Raw genomic sequence first — 18,702 nt, 5'->3', positions numbered from 1 at the left:
AACATAATATCTACTGTAAATGGAATATAGAAATTGATGAGACCCTTGTCAGCTATCTTTCTCTGTCTCTGGACCTTTCATTTGGAATGAACTTCCTCTTCCGCTTCGTCAGGTCTCCTCACTCAGCTCTTTCAAGTCTGGCCTTAAAACCCACCTCTTTCCAAGATAGTCTCCCTCCCATGCCTTTTTCTTTGTCTTCAGTTTCTCAAGTTTAGAGTTATGCACGCGTGTGAATGACTGGTGTGAAAGCGCTTTGATTTGTCTCTGCACAAGATTCAACGCTATATAGATACTTATTATTATATTATATTATATTATTATATTATATTATACTATATTATTATATTTTGAAGCAGAGGAGCAGGAGAGGGGTATGTGTATTTCTCAAACAGTGCAGAGTGTTGTCCTCAGGAACCGAACATGGACCCAATAGGGCTGAAGTTAGGGGAGAGTTACGAGCCCCTGTGCTGCATCCTGAGCAATGTGGGGGACAGAAAACTGATCGCTTCCTGCGGCACCAAGATTGTTGTCATGGATACCAGGGAGGGCGTGGCAGTGGAGAAGATCATCAACACTGATGAAAACAGGTGGAAATATTCGTGTTGTCTTGATGATGATGCATAGAATATATTGGGTTTTTTTTTGTTTTTTTTTTTTTGTTTTTTTTCGCAGTGAGAGTTAGAGCAGAGAGAGGGAGAGAGCTTGGGAATGAATCCGTTTTTTGTGGTGAATCTATGTTTTCAGTTTGATGAAAGTTTTGTTGTTTTTTATTTCCTCTATATATGTACACTTTTTTTTTCTTTTTTTGTTGGGTGGAGGGAGGATGGAGGAGTGGCCCACTGACTTTTTAGGTTAAGGAAGGACAAATACACCAACTGTGTATAGAAATTGCTTACTTTATCAAATCTAGGCTTACTGTATTTAAAAGAGAGTTGTATTGTAACCAGCATTCAGACAATACCTGAATGCTTGCATTTACAGTTGTGCATTTCATGCTTGTATGTGTCTGAGAGATAGATTACTGATGTTTTTGTGCATTTGTTTCATGTGTCACAGAAAATATTGTGCATTTGTTTCATGTGTCACAGAAAATACACATTGTGTATAATTAAATATGCTGTGTGTGTGTTTCACTAAACACACTTTGCATATCAGTATTACTTTATCATTATGTGAGTATCAATAACTTCCTTGTGTCTTTGTGTTCTTGTGACATGCTGCACATGTCATAGTAAATAAAACAGTATGTATCATAAAATACATTGTGTGCATGTGTATTGCTAAACACACACTCTGTATATGTGCATTTCATTGCTAAACAATGTACATGTGAATCACTTGCATATAATGATGTATGCAGTTTATGTATGTGTTACTTGATGCAGTCTGTGTACCATTGTAACACAGCACATACTTCATATATGTGTCCACAACACACAGTGTGTACAAGTGCATCTCCAACACATGATGCATATATAAGAGATGCCAACTGTTACAATTTGGCCGTATTTTGTTACGCTTGATTGCAGTTTGTTCTGACGTTTCACCAACGTTAAAATTGTTTCGAGTTCATTTTCAACTACATAGCGTAGTCACATGCTCTCCTGTCGTAACATTACCCAGACACTCTAGACCTTTTGATCATGAGGCCAGGGCAGTCACTACTAGCTGATGCTCAGCTAATCACATGCATGTTCACATTGAAACGGCATTGAGTGGACCAATCAGCTTGTTTGCCCGAACAAGAGAGAACGTGGTTATATCAAGTTGCATCTTGGTCAAACAGTGTCTGTGCCTGGTGGATTAAGCTAAAATGTATGTTTGCTGATGTGGCTTGGAGTGAGAGTGTTTCTGCCAAACTCAGAATGTTCCTACCTAATTTCCTGATTGTTCCTACAAACACTTGACAGGGGTTGGCATCTCTGCACATTGTGTACAAGCGCATCACCAACACATGCTACATATATATGCGTCACTAACACACACTTTTTACACATGTACATGTGCAGTGGTCCAGCATCTCAGCCGATCCTGACGATGGCGTGTGGGCGACACGTGTTCCTGTCGCGTCGCAACATGACGGTGGTTCAGGCCTGGGACCTGCAGAGGGATCGTCTCAAGGCCTGCATGGACATCGGCACTCAGTTCAAGTCAGTGCTTACTGACTTTATTTCATTCATCCATTTATTGAGACATTTTATTACAGCGCATATTCTTGAAGCTCTATGCGCTTTACACTTCACCTAACAGCTTGGCGTAAAAGAGAGAGAAAAATCTGTGTGTGTGTGTGTGTGTGTCATAGTGGTTGTTTTACCTCTGAGCGTGGGTTGGCGTGAGGTTTGGTGGTGTGCGTATGTGGGCAGGGGGGGTGGGGTTGTGTGTATGCTTCCATTAACCTCCAGTGCACTTAGTGATTCTGTCTGCCTGCCTTTCTTTCTCACAAAACATTTCCTCTGGAAATTTTAGACGAAGTAAATATGTATTTGTATATGTGTGTACACACACACACACACACACACACACACACACACACTCTCTCTCTCTCTCTTAAACACACACACTCTTTCTCTTTCTTACACATACACACACACACTCATTTAATATAAATCAAGTGACCAGCAAAAACTAACAACAGTAACTAAATTAGGATCAAACAGATATGTTTGAAATGAAAATTAAAAGGCGTTTTTTTCTGAAATAAATGAATTAAAAAAAAAAACCATGACACATGTGGTTGGTATTGACTTGCAGCCTGTCGAAGAAGGACAGCCGTATCACGGCCATGGTGCTTCATGAACTCCGAACCCTGTGGGTGGGGACAGGGGGCGGGCAGCTGGCCATGATTGATGTGGCCACATGGTCTCCCCTCACCATCACTCACCGCCATACTGCTTCCGTGCGATGCCTCATGCCTGTTAGGCTTACAGGTAAAGTGTGTGTGTGTGTGTGTATGTGTATGCGTTTTGTTGTGTGTAGGTGTGCATGTGTGTGTATGTGATGTGTTGTGTTGTGTGTGTGTGTAAGTGTGTGAGAGAGAGAGAGACAGACAGACAGATACAGTGTGTAAGAATGTGTGTATGTGTTGCATGTGTGTAAGAGAGAGAGAGTGTGTGTGTGTGTGTGTGTGTGTATGCATTTTGTTGTGTGTGGGTGTGCATGTGTGTGTGTATGTGTTGTGTTGTGTGTGTGTGTGTAAGTGTGTGTGAGAGACAGATACAGACAGACAGATACAGTGTGTAAGAATGTGTGTATGTGTGTAAGAGTGTGTGTGTGTGTGTGTGTTTTGTTGTGTGTGGGTGTGTGCATGTGTGTGTGTATGTGTTGTGTGTGTGTGTGAGAGACAGACAGACAGATACAGACAGTGTGTAAGAATGTGTGTATGTGTTGCATGTGTGTAAGAGTGTGTGTGTGCTGTGTTGTGTTGCATGTGTATAAGAGAGTGGGTGTATGTGTGTTGTGTGTGTATGTGTGTGTGTTCATGTGTGTGTATGCTGGGCAGTCAGTCTCAGCAAGGTGGGAGAACATGCCCTCATGAATTTTTATTGTATTACGTTGCATTTGCCAGATGTGTCATGAGTTGTCTATAGAGATGCAGTATGTAGAATGGAATTGTTTACATTTTACAGTAGTGATGATGTTTGAAAGAAATTGTAACCATTGATGGAAAGTGTGGGGGGGGGGGGATCATTATGGTATGGTTTAAGTGTACTTACATCACATAAACAGGAAGGATTTGTATATAGCTTGACTATATTTTCAAGGAATCACTAAGTTTGAAAAAAAGAGAGAGAAATGAAGACAATTATCAGCAGTAAAACCAGTTTGATGAGGAAGAGTTTGAGGGTTAGGGTGTGGGAGGGGGCATGGGGGGGGGGGGGGCAGCAGGAAGGATACATTGACAGAAGAGGACTGAACAGACTGAAGTTGTGAACAGTTAGCATTGGTAGAATGCAGAATGGATCGAGATGTGTGAGAATGGATTGATTGAATGAATTGGAGGCTGGATTGGGAATGGAGTGACGTGAGAATGGAGTGATAACAGAAAGGCTGAACAGGGAATGGGTTGGTTCAGCATGGATTGGGAACGGAGTGACGTGAGAATGGAGTGATGAAGAGAAGGCTGAACAGGGAATGGGTTGGTTCAGCATGGATTGGGAACGGAGTGACGTGAGAATGGAGTGATGAAGAGAAGGCTGAACAGGGAATGGGTTGGTTCAGCATGGATTGGGAATGGACCAATGGAAGCAAGGATGCAGGCGGGGAAGTGGGAAGGATAAGGATATGGCTACTTGTATAGCACCTATTTTGGTCAGAGACCAAACTCTAAGCACTTTACAGAGTCATTTGCACAACAGGCTGCCTACCTAGGTAGAGCCGACTGACACCTGTCACTGGGCGCTTAGTAATCGTTTCCACTGTCGTTCAGTTAGGTTTCAGTCATACACACTCACACAGACAAATAACATTTTTACATGTATGACCATTTAGGTTATTTACCCTGCCATGTAGGCAGCCGGGAATGTGCATGCTGGTTATGTTCGTTTCTATAACCCAATGTTCAGATCTTTAACATGCGTTGTTGATCTTCTGCTTGTGTATACACACGAAGGGGGTTCAGGCACTAGCAGTGTGGTGATGGGGATGTCTGGCATTTGCACCTCAAGGGAATATAGGATGCAGGATGTAAAATAAGGTGGCTCAGGTGCTGAATCAGTCAGTGCTGGTGCAGAGATCATTAGACCGGAATACATTGAAAGGATAATGGTTAAACAAGGTGTATATTGGAGTTCAAATTACAGACTTTGTGAGGAAACATTTCTATCATCTGTTCCTGTTTATTTTCCCTTGAATTTCTGTCATTATTTTGAACCTGGAGGAATATTGTGAACAGTCAAAAAACCCAAACAACAAGTTGGAGTTTATAATTTTTTTTTGTGATTAAACAGTATTATATCATTCACAGACTGCTCAAGCTGTACAGAGAATAAAGCATCATTATTTAAAGAAAACATTGTTATTTACAATAATGGGGAAAGAAGTGATGTTAGGGGCTTTTGATTAGTATACATGTATGAAATAAAGTTGTTTTACTGTGATGCCTCTTATTTTTGTGAACTACAGAAGTGCTGTTATTTGGCTTAATATTGTTAGTCTGATGATATTTGATTTTTAAATGAACTATGTACCTTAACAGTAGTATACTTTGTGTGTGTGAGAGAGAGAGAGAGAGAGAGATGTGTGTGGGTTTTTGTGTGTGTGTGTTTGTGTGTGGTGTGTGTGTGTGTGTGTGTTTGTGTGTGCGTGTGGTGTGTGTGTGTGTGTGCGTGTGGTGTGTGTGTGTGCGTGTGTGAGAGAGAAAGAGAGATGTGTGTGTGTTTGTGTGTGTGTGCGTGTGGTGTGTGTGTGTGTGTGTGAGTGGTGTGGGAAGATGTGCAATGCAGCTTGGTTGACTGAAATGGAGGGGCATGACAATTTCAATAATCTGTATAACATTTGCATACACTGGTACAGCTATTTCTATTTGGTACTATTCAAATTATCTTTTTTATTCTTCATTTATTTTATTTGTTTTTTATTTTGGACATATGCTGCTGGCAAAAAGAAAATCTCAATACCAAAGTATAGACAGTAAAGTTTGTGTATTGGTGTATTGACAAAGTGCTGGTGCTGTCACTGTCAGGGGCTGGGAAGTATGCCACCTCCAGTACCAGCGTCATCCTGAGCGGTGGTTTAGGATTCAGGACACGACCTGACGCCGAGATGGACAGAGGTGAGTACACTCCCTTTGTGCATGTGGATTTCAGCGCTCAATTACGTGAGAAACAATTTATGATATGAAAAGTATCACAATCAGGTATTGAAAGGGACACTGTTCTGTTCGGGCAGACTGAAAAAAAAAAATGAGGAGGAATGAGAACAGTGAAAACAGAAGAAAATGTTGTGCGATAAGTATGATGTGTAAACCTGCAATTTTATAGAACAGTTTGTAAGAAATATAGTGAACATCACTGGGATTTGAAAGTTTGCCTGGTTTTGTTTGTTTTTTCGTTTTTGTAGTTTCTTCTGTCTTGTGCGGTCATTGTCTTTGTAAAGCTAGTTTAAGTGAAGGTCTTTTTAATTAATTTTTTTTTGGGATAGAGGATTCTTCTCACACGTTACCACCCAAACAAGTTTTCAAGCTTATGATTTTTTATTACAAAATCTGGTGGTAAGGGATTCACAGATAAAACCCAATTCTTATTGAAATTTGAAGAAACTTTTTACTGTCAAAGTTAATGACTTGGACTGCCCTGAAAAAAAAACAACTTGTATTCATGTTTGTTTAAAAAAAATATGAATAAAACAGTGAGGGACCAAACAAGAAAGATTGCTGTACACAATGAACGTTTCCCATGACAGACTGTGTGTGGTGTTGCACAGAGAACCAGTACGGGTGTATCGCTGTGTGGGAGGCAGACTACCCCCAGGTGATGAAGACCCTGAAGGACCAGAGCGCCAAGAGACAGCAGCTGCTGGAGCAGTGAGGACTGCCCAGTGTGGGTCTTTAGGGTGCTGAGGGCATGGCCTTCAGGACTCTGCCCCCACCCCACCCCTTCCTTGGAACGTCAGACAGATGGCACACCTGGACCAACATCCAGGACTTGTCGTTCTGCAGACAGCCAGGGTCCGCACCTTGAAATGCCAACCAGCCTTTCCCAGGAATCCAAACCCTCTCCCCCTTTTGAAGAACACATCCACCAGTGGACAATATTGAGGCTCCAGCGCTGAGCAACTTGATCTTGAGGGCTTTGCCAGTAGGTCGTTAAAACTCTACAGTGGTGTGGCCACTGTCCTCAGGCAAGTGGTAACCTGTGACTGCTGACAGAACTTCTGGTGGGGAAGACAGTTTTTTTGGTATTGGTTTTGGTTGTTGTTTTTTTGTTTCTTTGTTTTTTGCTGCCCCATCATGTGCACCATTTCAGTGGCATCACTCCCACGCCGCTCATTCCGAGTCCCCCATACACGGCCACACCTGGGTTTGTCTGTCTACATGGAGAGGAAGACTTGATGGTGCTCACTTTACAATGTGGGTGTGGTGGGTGTGAGAAACTGTCCAACACTAACCTACCTGCAGAGAAATCACTATCATTGAAGGCATATCATTTCAGACTGACACTGTGGATGATGGAAAACTGAATGGGAGTCAATCATCTTCAGAGATGTTACATGTCACTTCAGCTCACACTGCTGATGGAAAACTGTATGACAGGTTATCATCAGCAGTTATATCACATATCACCGTTAACATAGCTACACGCTATGGATGAAAACATGGATTGAAAACAGCAGCAAATAACTGTTAGTAAGGATGTCACATACCGTTCAAGGCATATCATTTCAGACTCTTACAATGGATGATAGAAAACTCTGTGACAGTTAACTGTCAGCAGAGAGATCACATATCAGTGAAGACATATCACTAATGTTATACTCTGTAAATGATGGAAAACTTAGCAATAGTTCCCTGGCATCAGAGATGTCATATTGGTATCAGTTCAGCTTCACATTCTGGGTTCCTGACCCACAAGAAGAGGCACTTGTACCGTCCCTGTTGCAGTGAGGGAGGCGGTGGCCTGGGGACACTTGTGCCAGGGAAAGGAAACTCATCTGGAGGTGAGGGTTGGTTGATTCTGCCTCGGGGAGCAGCAAGACAGACTGGTTCCTTTTCATAAAGCTCACTGTTGTCATCTTCTCTGTGCGGGGTTGCAGTGAAGGTCATGGTCTGAACTTGTTGCATGGAGCAACTGTGTTCTGCTCACTGTCCCTGTGTGTGGTTTTTCATGTTCTTTTCCGCTGCCTTCCTTGTGTTTTTTAAGTGCTTTCTCAGTTCCTGTGACCATGTGATGTTCTGTGGGTAAGAGTAAGGATGGTTCACACACTACATGGTGGGTTCATGTCCATCATCCTCTTCAGACATGAAGATGGTTCTGGTTGTCCGAGATGTGCTGATCCAGAACATTGTTGTTGTTCTTGTTCTTCGTTTGTGGGCTGCAACTCCCGTGTTCACTCGTACGAGTGCGCTTTTACATGACCGTTTTTACCCCACCATACTGCGTCACGGGGGTGTGCATGCTGGGTATGTTCTTGTTTTCATAACCCACTGAACACTGGCATGGGGATTACAGGATCTTTAATGTGTGAATTTGATCTTCTGCTTGAGTATACACACGAAGGGGGTTCAGGCACAAGCAGGTCTGTGCATACATTGACCTGGGAGATTAGAAAAATCTCCACCCTTTACCCACCAGGCACTGTTATGGAGATTCGAACCCAGGACCCTCAGATTGAAAGTCCAACTCTTTAACCAAACTCTTTAACCACTGGGCTATGGCGCCCATCAAACATTGTTCAAAAGGGTCTTTGTGGTAAACAAAAAAAATTTTCAGTTTGTGACCAGTAGTCTTGGTGGTGTTTACAGATGTGTTAGCCCCATGTCTGCCATACCCCTTTCATGCCCACACACACATTGTAATTTGTGCACTGATAGAAATATTGTATTCTCATGCCAGTTTATATTGAATCCTCCTTCCTCAGCTTGAAAGGACAAAAGTAAAAGGACAAAGATAAAGAAATAAAATGAAAGAAATATACAAGTTTCCCCTCGGGCATGAAAGAAATTCTGCAAACATTGAGATGCGCTCAGTGTGCCGAGTACCTTTATTCTGCAGGAAATCCCAGGGATAAATGCTGTTGGATACGCTGTGTGCAAGGACAATGGATATCCCACATGGTGTCAGCTGCATTAGTGAGGAAAGCTCGTTGCCTGATCGATGACTTCTTGTTCACTTGACCTTACGGCGACAGGCGCAATAGCCGAGTGGTTAAAGCGTTGGACTGTCAATCTGAGGGTCCTGGGTTCGAATCACGGTGACGGCGCCTGGTGAGTAAAGGGTGGAGATTTTTACGATCTCCCAGGTCAACATATGTGCAGACCTGCCAGTGCCTGAACCCCCTTCGTGTGTATATGCAAGCAGAAGATCAAATACGCACGTTAAAGATCCTGAAATCCATGTCAGTGTTTGGTGGGTTATGGAAACAAGAACATACCCAGCATGCACACCCCCCGAAAACAGACTATGGCTGCCTACATGGCGGGGGAAAAAACGGTCATACACGTAAAAGCCCACTCGTGTGCATACGAGTGAACGTGGGAGTTGTAGCCCACAAATGCAGAAGAAGAAGACCTTATGGCGAATGCCAACAGGTCATCGATCTCAGCTCCTCCCAATTTTTGTTCCAGCTTTTGCTGATGAAATGAGCAGAGGCAGGTTGATATGTTCTATGTTTAAAGCCATGGTGGTGGTGTATGTTGGTTTGTTTTTTTTTTCCACTGTGGAACCATTGAGAAACAGTGATGCTTGTCAACAGAAAACCCAAAAAAAAAAAAAGCCCTGTGCGCTCAGTGTTCTGACTTCAAGCTGTGTATCAGCCAGTGACAATGCCTCCACAGAAAACAGCATGGAGTCTTTGATTCTGTGCTCACCCTTCCACACAGTTGGAGTTGAAGTGGAGTGTACTGAGCAGCTGCTTCCAGACTTTGTACATACGTATACTTATGTTTGTAAAGAATGCACAGAAGGTTGTGTAAATGTACTAAACATTGCTGCTGATTAACTTTCATTCTTTCTGAGTGTGTTTTGTGTTCCGTCAGCTGAGCTGACACCCGTTGTTCCATGTTCTGATTTCCACGCCTGCTGCCCTTTCCTTTGACAGGATTTGTGTCTACTGTGGCAATACCATGAAGATTTCTGACTGGAGCAAGACAACCACAAGTGTATTGTGTGTATCCCGACAGCACATGTGATGGAGTGTATTCTTATAATCATTACATAAGTATTCTCATGATGCATCATTATGTGTAATTATTCTAACAGTGCAAGTATATTCTGTATGCATATTCAGCGTATATTCTGATCATATTTTGTGCATATAAATGTGCCGTTCCAGTCCACACAGGAGATTTTTTACTTGGTTGTCAAAAGAAGTGTTCAGTTAACAATTGAACTTGGAAGATATGTATCAGATACTCCCTGCGTGCTGCAGGCATGTTTCACCTTACATTGTTTACATGAAGGATCATACCATTATTTCCAGACGTTTAATGATGGTGTGGAATGTCTCAAGAACAGCAAATTAGTGGAAGTGTTTATAAATAAATGGAAATATTTTGGTTGTTATTTGATTTAGTTTGGGGTTTTTTTTTTTTAAGAAATGAATTATGTGCAATACATGATAAGAGAAATTTCAGCTTTGACAATGAATTTCTGTCAAGTGCATCGACACAGACTTCACATATCAGTGGCAATGGGATCAGTTGTCTTCTCAACCATGGAGTTAGGATTGAGCCAGAGGTAAACGTTGCATTTTGAAAGTGGAGTCCAGTTGCCCTTGCAATGCAAAAGCACTTTTGAAATAAGTGATCACTGGTGACGTTATTTTTTTTTTTTTTTTTACAATGCTTTGAATTATATTTCTGTACAGCTGATGTAATATTGCACCTGTTTGTGTGCATCTCTTTTCAACTTGATGATTAGCACTTCTATTGGATTTGTGTGTTGGAGAGAGAAGGGGAGAGGGAGTCCATTGCTTATGCCAGGTTTTAGCTGCGTCTTTCCTTTTTATATTTATTATGTACCATATATAATTATACTAATATATTAGTTGTTCAAATTGCAGTAAATGGATGATGTGTTGTGCAACACAGTTGTGGTTGTCACATGTCAGTGTATGTCGGCAGGTTGGGAAAAGGTTGGATGGAAGATCCGATAATTGAGTTTTACATAGGGGTGTCAGGTAGGTTCTGATCTATAATTGTAGTGTGGAACCATGTTTGTTGTGTTTCCGTCTTCCCTGCTGGGAGAATTCATTTTGATGGGACTTGCGGGAGGGGCTTCCGGTTTTGAACTTCGAGAGGGAGCGACACTTCTCTTCCTTGGATCGCGAGAGTCCAAAGCTTGTGTTGATAGTCAGAGGCAACGTTTTCTTTTCTATTGTCAGATTTAGTGCTGTAAAAGTTGGTTTCATGTTGATTTGTTGCTGGAGATTCTTGTGGGTTTTGTGCTGTACTGGAGTGATTTTGCTGTCGTGCGAAGTGCCTTGTTATCGAACAGGACTTTTGTTTTCTCTAGTTCGGGAGTTCGTCATTTATGTTTATAGTACAAGCCATCCAGGGATTGCCTGAAGATCTTGGGTTAAGCTGAGTGCTAATCTCGTATTATTGTTGACTGGTCTAGAGTGGGCCAAGTCAGGGGACTGCAGAATCAATGTAGTCGAAATTCCTTCTTCTGGAGTGTTAGATCCAGGTTGTAGTCGACTGTTAGTTTCCCAGTGCAAGTTCTGGAGTGCGGGTCGACAGGTTACTGGTTTTGGAGCCAGTTTAGTTGCTGACGTTTGAAGTCGTGATTTCTGCTGAGTCCAGTAGTGGATCTGAAGATAATCTCACCAGATAGCCTGGTAAGGATATTTTTATTGTTGTGAGAATGTATGGTGGGTGCATGTGAAAGACTTGGGTATAATGGGGTTATAATTATTAATGGTGAGATTAGGGGTGTAATGGAGATAATACATTTGATAGTATGTTCATTATAATAAAGATATTTGTTATATCAGTAAAAGAAATGATGATAAATGGGTGTAGTGTGGCCCAGTTGTCTGCCTGGGAAAAACATGTTTAACCGTGGTTTGAGTTCAGGTAGTACGAATTATGTTGGAAATATTTTTGTTAGTAGGTTGTTGATATCCCACTTTTTGTTGACTGAGCCGACGTTGGTTCAGTCCATATGGGGGGTAAATTAAAAATATAGGTGGCTACATGGGGGAAGCACCTGTGGTTGCAGATCTGTGTGACTGTTTGGCCGTGGAGCTGATGCGGTCTGATCTGATGACCTGGCGTGACTGTGGCTGGAGGGCGGACTGTGTTAACGCTACTTTCGGTCGACGTGGGAGGCTGTTTCGCTGACTGGAGAGGACGGGACCTGCATGTGTACTTCACCACGACAACCGTGCGCCGCATCGTGAAGATGAGTCATGTGATTTTACCCCCCGGACATTAACTAAACTAGTCGGCAATGATGAGTGCGGCCGTGAGTCGCTAGACTTTTATTTGTTTTATGAATGTTGGGAAAAGGGGAGAGTTAAAAGCAAAGAAATGATTTAATAAATGTTCTAAAGATTAAAATTTGGTGTGGTCACCCTTTTTGAAAGGTGTTTGTATGAATGTTGTCTTGTTACACGTTTCCATTTAGTACTGGATAAGTAAAATTAATACAGGTTAAGTAAACCACCCCTAAAATTGTTAGGACAATTTTGCATAAGCTCTTTTGTATAAACCAATACCCCTAGACTATTATTGTATTAAGAGAGTTTGTGACAAAATTCCCCCTTGCTTAAGATGAAACATCCGTTTCATTCCACACAGCAATTCAACAGGTTATGAACAGCAATTAAAACACCCGACTTAAAAAATCAGCCCCAACGTTCTCCTTTCCAGGAATCACTTGTACCGTAAAAGAGTACGGCTGCAACAACAAAGCCCACCTCATCAGGCGACTGTTTGAATGCTTGGCTTTGTGCAGAAAAGCCAGTGGCTGATGATCAGTCTGCAACACAAAGTGTCGACCATACAGGTATGGTTCGAACTTGTCGACCGCCCATACAACAGCCAAACACTCCTGTTCCACTGTTGCATAGTTTCGCTCGGCTGAGGTCAGTTTCCGACTGGCGTAGTGCACAGGTTGCCACAGTCCGTCACCTTCCTGCAACAGAACAGCTCCCAGACCTTCGTTGGATGCATCAGTCCGCAGGATAAAAGGAGCCTCCGGATCAGCCAGACGGACAACTGGTTCACAGCAGAGACGTTCTTTGAGAGTCCGAAAAGCCTTCTCGCAACTCTCAGTCCACTGAACTTGATTCGGCTTTCCTTTCTTGGTCAAATCAGACAAAGGAGCGGCCAAAGTGGAAAAATTCGGCATGAACCTCCTATAGTAACCCGACAATCCCAGGAACGAACGAACTTCTTTCTTTGTAGCTGGTCTGGAAGCATCTCTTATCTTGGCAACTTTGTCCTCGGTAGGTCGCATTCTGCCCTGTCCTACCACATGTCCCAAGAACTTGAGCTCCTCAAACCCAATGAAACACTTTGAAGGACGCACCGACAAGTTTGCCTCGTCCAACCTGCCGAACAAAGCTTCAAGAGCCTGTACATGTTGCTCCCAAGTGTCAGTGGCCACAATGACATCGTCCATGAAATTCTGCACATCGTCATGGCCCAAAGGTTCCAAAAGTCGCCTCATCACCCGACTAAAAACAGCCACCGCATTTTGGAGACCAAACGGCATGACAGTCCACTGGAATTGTCCCAAAGGAGTGGAAAAAGCAGTTTTGGGTCTGTCCTCAACCTTCACTGGTACTTGCCAGTACCCCTTGGACAAATCTATCTTGGACAGATACCTAGATTTGCTCAGACGACAAAAAAGAAATTCTGGGTCAGGGAGAGGTTCCGCATCGAACTCCGTCACCCCATTCAACTTTCGATAGTCCACGCAAAACCGGACCTTTCCATCCTTTTTTGCTACCAATACGATAGGCGAGTTGTAGGGAGAGCAAGCTGGTTCAATGACTCCCAGCTTCACCATATCCTGTACCTCCTTCCGGACAACAGCCTGTTTGGCATGAGGTAGAGGATACTGTTTAACCCTGACTGGAGTAGCCTCCCTGAGAAGTAACTCGCATTCGCCTAAGTCAGTTTTCAGCGGAAGATCAGTCACAACTCGAGCTCGCTTCTCAATCACTTGAGCAGCTTGGCTTCTCTGCGCAGCTGTTAGAGTTGGACCATAGCAGACATCTCCAGTACTTTCTTCAGCCTCCAGTGGACATAGCGGAAGTTTTTGAGTTGATTTCTGGGAAACCTCCTCATCCATCACAACTGCAACATGAACGGCGGAAACTGGTTTCGACTCTCCTGCCCTCTCCAAGTACTGCTTCAACAGATTGGCATGATACAGTCTCAACTGCCCTTCCACCTCAATCCGGTAATCAGCCTTGCCAACCCTCTCTACTACAGTGTATGGCCCTTGCCAGCTTACCTGCAGTTTATTGTGCTTGGCCGACAACAACAGCAGAACTTGGTCTCCTGGCTTGAAAGTACGTGGCTTCGCCTTGTGGTCAAAATACCGAGCGTAACGACTCGATGACTTCCCCAGATTGTCCCGAGCCAAAGCACAAGTCTCCTCAAGACGGTTTCGAAGATTGACAACATACTGGGCAGTGGTTTTGACTTCCTCGGTTGCCTCCTCATCAGTCCAAGCTTGCCTGAGCACTGCAAGAGGCCCTCTCACTGTACAGCCGTACAGGAGCTCAAAGGGGGAAAATCCCAAACTCTCCTGGGGAGCCTCCCGGTATGCAAACAGAAGCGCTGGAAGAAAACGGTCCCACTGTCTTGGTTGCTCCTGGCACAATTTCTTTAGCATGGACTTGAGTGTGCCGTTGAACCTTTCGACCAGTCCGTTGCACTGAGCATGATACGGCGTCGTGGTCAAACCCCGGATTGAGAGTAGGCAATTCACCTGTCTCATCACCTCACTGGTAAATTGCGTACCCCGATCCGTCAGAACTTCAGAGGGTATCCCTACACGTGACCAGATCTCGAACAATGCCTCCGCCACCCGCTCTGCCTCAATGCCTTTCAATGGAACTGCCTCTGGGTACCTAGTGGCATAGTCGACCACTGTAAGTATATAGCGATTCCCACTCTCTGAAGCTGGAAGGATGGGCCCTACCAAATCAATGCCTACCCGGCGGAATGGGGTATCGATCAACGGCATCCGGACCAAAGGCACCTTCTTGGTCCGCCCCTTCGGTGTTGCCTTCTGACATAGATCACACGACATACAGAACCTCCTCACCTCTGTGCAGAGTCCCGGCCAGAAAAACTGCTGCCAGATCCGCTCCAGGGTTTTCTTAGATCCAAGATGTCCTCCCATCAACGATTCATGTGCCAACCTCAGTAGTTCTTGTCTGTACTTTGCTGGTACCACTACTTGTTTATAAGTACCCTCTTTTCCGGAGTACTGGCGGTATAAAATTCCCTTTTTCTCAAGGAACTGCACTTTCCCTGATTTCCCTGACCGTCGAACGTTTTTTCCTTCCGCTAACTCACGGAACTTGTCCAGACTTGTATCCTCAGTCTGCGCCACCCTCAGGTCCTCAGGTGTAACTTCTCCAACCTCTCCTGTGGTAGGCTTCAGAGCCTTGAAAGGTTTACTGTCCCTCTTGGCCTGAGCCCGAGTAACAACAGCCACACCTTCCTCCTTGGCCTTGTAGACCGGTATCTCAAGTTCAACCCCATCTTTCAAAACAGCTTTGTTCCCAATGAGTAAATCAAAAACTGGGTTACTCATCAAAATGGCTTTTGGTCGTCCCTGTAAAGAAAGGAGTCTGAACATCAATCCATGCAACAGGTAGTAGATTTCCCTTACTGGAATCCGCCAAAGTCACTGGCAAGAGCTCTCTGGTGCGCTGTCCTTTTGTTACCAGATCTTCACGAACAACAAAAAGCTCTGCTCCAGTATCCCGCAATGCTCTGACAGAATGTTCACCCACCTTCGCCTGAACTTGCCCGACAAAAGGCTTTACCGAGCAGTTAGAGCACAACTCCTCTACCTTGTCCCGAGTCGGCTTAATCTGCAAAGAAGTCACAACAGCCCCGACTCCACTCTTTTCCTTCTTCCATTGTCTACAATCTGCTTTCCGGTGTCCCTTTTTCTTACAAAAGAAACAGACCAACTCCTTGACCTCCTGGACAGGTTGACCTGGACTCCTGCCTGAAGAGCTCAGCTGGTTATGAGGTACACCCCCTTGCTTAGATCCTTTCCCACATCGACGTGCCTCGGTGTATGCCTCGGCCAGATCTGCGGCCTCCTGGACATTTTTCGGCTGTCTCTCTCTGATGAAAGTAGCCAACTCGGGTGACACTCCCGCCAACAGCTGCTCCATAAGCAAGAGATCCCTTAACTCCTCAAAAGTAGCACCCTTTCCTGACATTCCCAGCCAACGAGTTAGCCACAACTGGAGTTTCGCGACATGCCTACGGAAAGAATCAGCCTGCTCCTTCTTTGCTGCCCAAAATTTCCTCCGGTAGGAATCTGCAGAAATCTGAAACCTCAACAACAAAGCAGATTTCAAATCATCATATTTATCCACCTCCTCCTCCGTCAGTCCTGTATACACTTCCCGTGCCCTCCCCTTCAACAGGGTTCCGAGACGAATAGCCCACGACTCCTTCCTCCATCCATGGAACTTTGCAAGTCTTTCAAATTGGCACAAATAGCTGTCAATGTCATCATTATCCTCAAAAAACGGCATCTCAAGACGGATCCTCTCAATCCTCAATCCGATATCCTCCTCCCCTACAGCTGCCGCCCTGTTTGTGAGTTGCCTCTCATGCACAGACCTTTCCGCCAATTCCATACGCTCCCTGCGCTGACCCTCACGTTCCCTCAGTGCTCTCTCCTCACAATCCTGCACAAAATTTGCCAAGTCCTTGCCTGAAAGACCCATCTTTTCTCCCTCCTGCCTGTATGCAGCCAAAGAACCAACATTTGCTTGCGGAACCAACCTCTCATGCAAACCCCCACGACCCACTCCCCGTGGAGTAGTAGCAGGAGTTGGAAAAAGATTCTCCATGACGCTAAAAAAATAGACCTCTCTCGGTGAACTCGCTATCACCAAAAACAAGGACAAAATTTTACACCACCACAAAAGTGCAAAAATTAATACACCAACACCAAAACAGTAATCATACTTTACCTAAAGAAATCCCAATAAGCGTACATACGTTTCACAAGGGTAAAGGTTTAAACAAAATCAAACCTAAAATTTCCCACTATCGACTCGCCAGGCTAATCCCGGACGAGCCCCCAAATTTTGTCACAAACTCTCTTAATACAATAATAGTCTAGGGGTATTGGTTTATACAAAAGAGCTTATGCAAAATTGTCCTAACAGTTTTAGGGGTGGTTTACTTAACCTGTATTAATTTTACTTATCCAGTACTAAATGGAAACGTGTAACAAGACAACATTCATACAAACACCTTTCAAAAAGGGTGACCACACCAAATTTTAATCTTTAGAACATTTATTAAATCATTTCTTTGCTTTTAACTCTCCCCTTTTCCCAACATTCATAAAACAAATAAAAGTCTAGCGACTCACGGCCGCACTCATCATTGCCGACTAGTTTAGTTAATGCCCGGGGGGTAAAATCACAGGACTCATCTTCACGATGCGGCGCACGGTTGTCGTGGTGAAGTACACATGCAGGTCCCGTCCTCTCCAACCAGAGAAACAGCCTCCCACGTCGACCGAAAGTAGCGTTAACACAGTCCGCCCTCCAGCCAGTCACGCCAGGTCATCAGATCAGACCGCATCAGCTCCACGGCCAAACAGTCACACAGATCTGCAACCACAGGTGCTTCCCCCATGTAGCCACCTATATTTTTAATTTACCCCCCATATGGACTGAACCAACGTCGGCTCAGTCAACAAAAAGTGGGATATCAACAACCTACTAACAAAAATATTTCCAACATAATTCGTACTACCTGAACTCAAACCACGGTTAAACATGTTTTTCCCAGGCAGACAACTGGGCCACACTACACCCATTTATCATCATTTCTTTTACTGATATAACAAATATCTTTATTATAATGAACATACTATCAAATGTATTATCTCCATTACACCCCTAATCTCACCATTAATAATTATAACCCCATTATACCCAAGTCTTTCACATGCACCCACCATACATTCTCACAACAATAAAAATATCCTTACCAGGCTATCTGGTGAGATTATCTTCAGATCCACTACTGGACTCAGCAGAAATCACGACTTCAAACGTCAGCAACTAAACTGGCTCCAAAACCAGTAACCTGTCGACCCGCACTCCAGCAACCAGAACTTGTACTGGGAAACTAACAGTCGACTACAACCTGGATCTAACACTCCAGAAGAAGGAATTTCGACTACATTGATTCTGCAGTCCCCTGACTTGGCCCACTCTAGACCAGTCAACAATAATACGAGATTAGCACTCAGCTTAACCCAAGATCTTCAGGCAATCCCTGGATGGCTTGTACTATAAACATAAATGACGAACTCCCGAACTAGAGAAAACAAAAGTCCTGTTCGATAACAAGGCACTTCGCACGACAGCAAAATCACTCCAGTACAGCACAAAACCCACAAGAATCTCCAGCAACAAATCAACACGAAACCAACTTTTACAGCACTAAATCCGACAATAGAAAAGAAAACGTTGCCTCTGACTAGCAACACAAGCTTTGGACTCTCGCGATCCAAGGAAGAGAAGTGTCCCTCTCTCTCGAAGTTCAAAACCGGAAGCCCCTCCCGCAAGTCCCATCACAATGAACTCTCCCAGCAGGGAAGACGGAAACACACAACAAACATGGTTCCACACTACAATTATATAGATCAGAACCTACCTGACACCCCTATGTAAAACTCAATTATCGGATCTTCCATCCGACCTTTTCCCAACCTGCCGACATACACTGACATGTGACAGTGGTGATGACTGATTCCCCCCCCCCCCCCCACCTCCCACTTTTCTAATTTCCGTTTCAGGTTTAATACA

At 43.9% G+C, this 18,702-nt stretch overlaps 2 protein-coding genes across 2 annotated transcripts in view; one reads left to right on the top strand and one right to left on the bottom strand.

The window, feature by feature from the left end:
* Positions 1 to 8,126, top strand: part of LOC143284819 (leucine-rich repeat serine/threonine-protein kinase 2-like) — a 100,217-nt gene extending 92,091 nt beyond the window's left edge. The window contains exons 63-67 of the mRNA XM_076591869.1: positions 412 to 587; positions 2,010 to 2,150; positions 2,752 to 2,927; positions 5,681 to 5,770; positions 6,421 to 8,126. Coding sequence (XP_076447984.1) covers positions 412 to 587; positions 2,010 to 2,150; positions 2,752 to 2,927; positions 5,681 to 5,770; positions 6,421 to 6,524 — 687 coding nt within the window. The 3' untranslated portion in view covers positions 6,525 to 8,126. The remainder of the gene's footprint in view (positions 1 to 411; positions 588 to 2,009; positions 2,151 to 2,751; positions 2,928 to 5,680; positions 5,771 to 6,420) is intronic.
* A 3,721-nt stretch (positions 8,127 to 11,847) lies between these two features.
* Positions 11,848 to 16,080, bottom strand: LOC143285290 (uncharacterized). The gene is made up of 3 exons (XM_076592552.1): positions 15,820 to 16,080; positions 12,577 to 15,458; positions 11,848 to 11,998 (listed from the first exon to the last, which is right to left on the bottom strand). The coding sequence occupies exons 1-3, from the start codon at positions 16,078 to 16,080 to the stop codon at positions 11,848 to 11,850; spliced, it is 3,294 nt and encodes a 1,097-aa protein (XP_076448667.1).
* Between the last annotated feature and the right edge of the window lie 2,622 nt (positions 16,081 to 18,702).

Source organism: Babylonia areolata, chromosome 8, assembly GCF_041734735.1.
Source record: "Babylonia areolata isolate BAREFJ2019XMU chromosome 8, ASM4173473v1, whole genome shotgun sequence".
NCBI classification, from domain to species: Eukaryota; Metazoa; Mollusca; class Gastropoda; order Neogastropoda; family Buccinidae; genus Babylonia; species Babylonia areolata.
This window is presented reverse-complemented; position numbering and strand designations above follow the sequence as displayed.

Coding starts and splice junctions, on each gene's coding strand:
- LOC143285290 (XM_076592552.1), bottom strand. CDS start 16,080: ATGTCAGGAAAGGGTGCTACTTTTGAGGAGTTAAGGGATCTCTTGCTT. Junction 15,459..15,819: donor TCCAGGAGGTCAAGGAGTTG/GTCTGTTTCTTT, acceptor CTTTCTTTACAG/GGACGACCAAAAGCCATTTT. Junction 11,999..12,576: donor TCAAACAGTCGCCTGATGAG/GTGGGCTTTGTT, acceptor CGTCCTCTCCAG/TCAGCGAAACAGCCTCCCAC.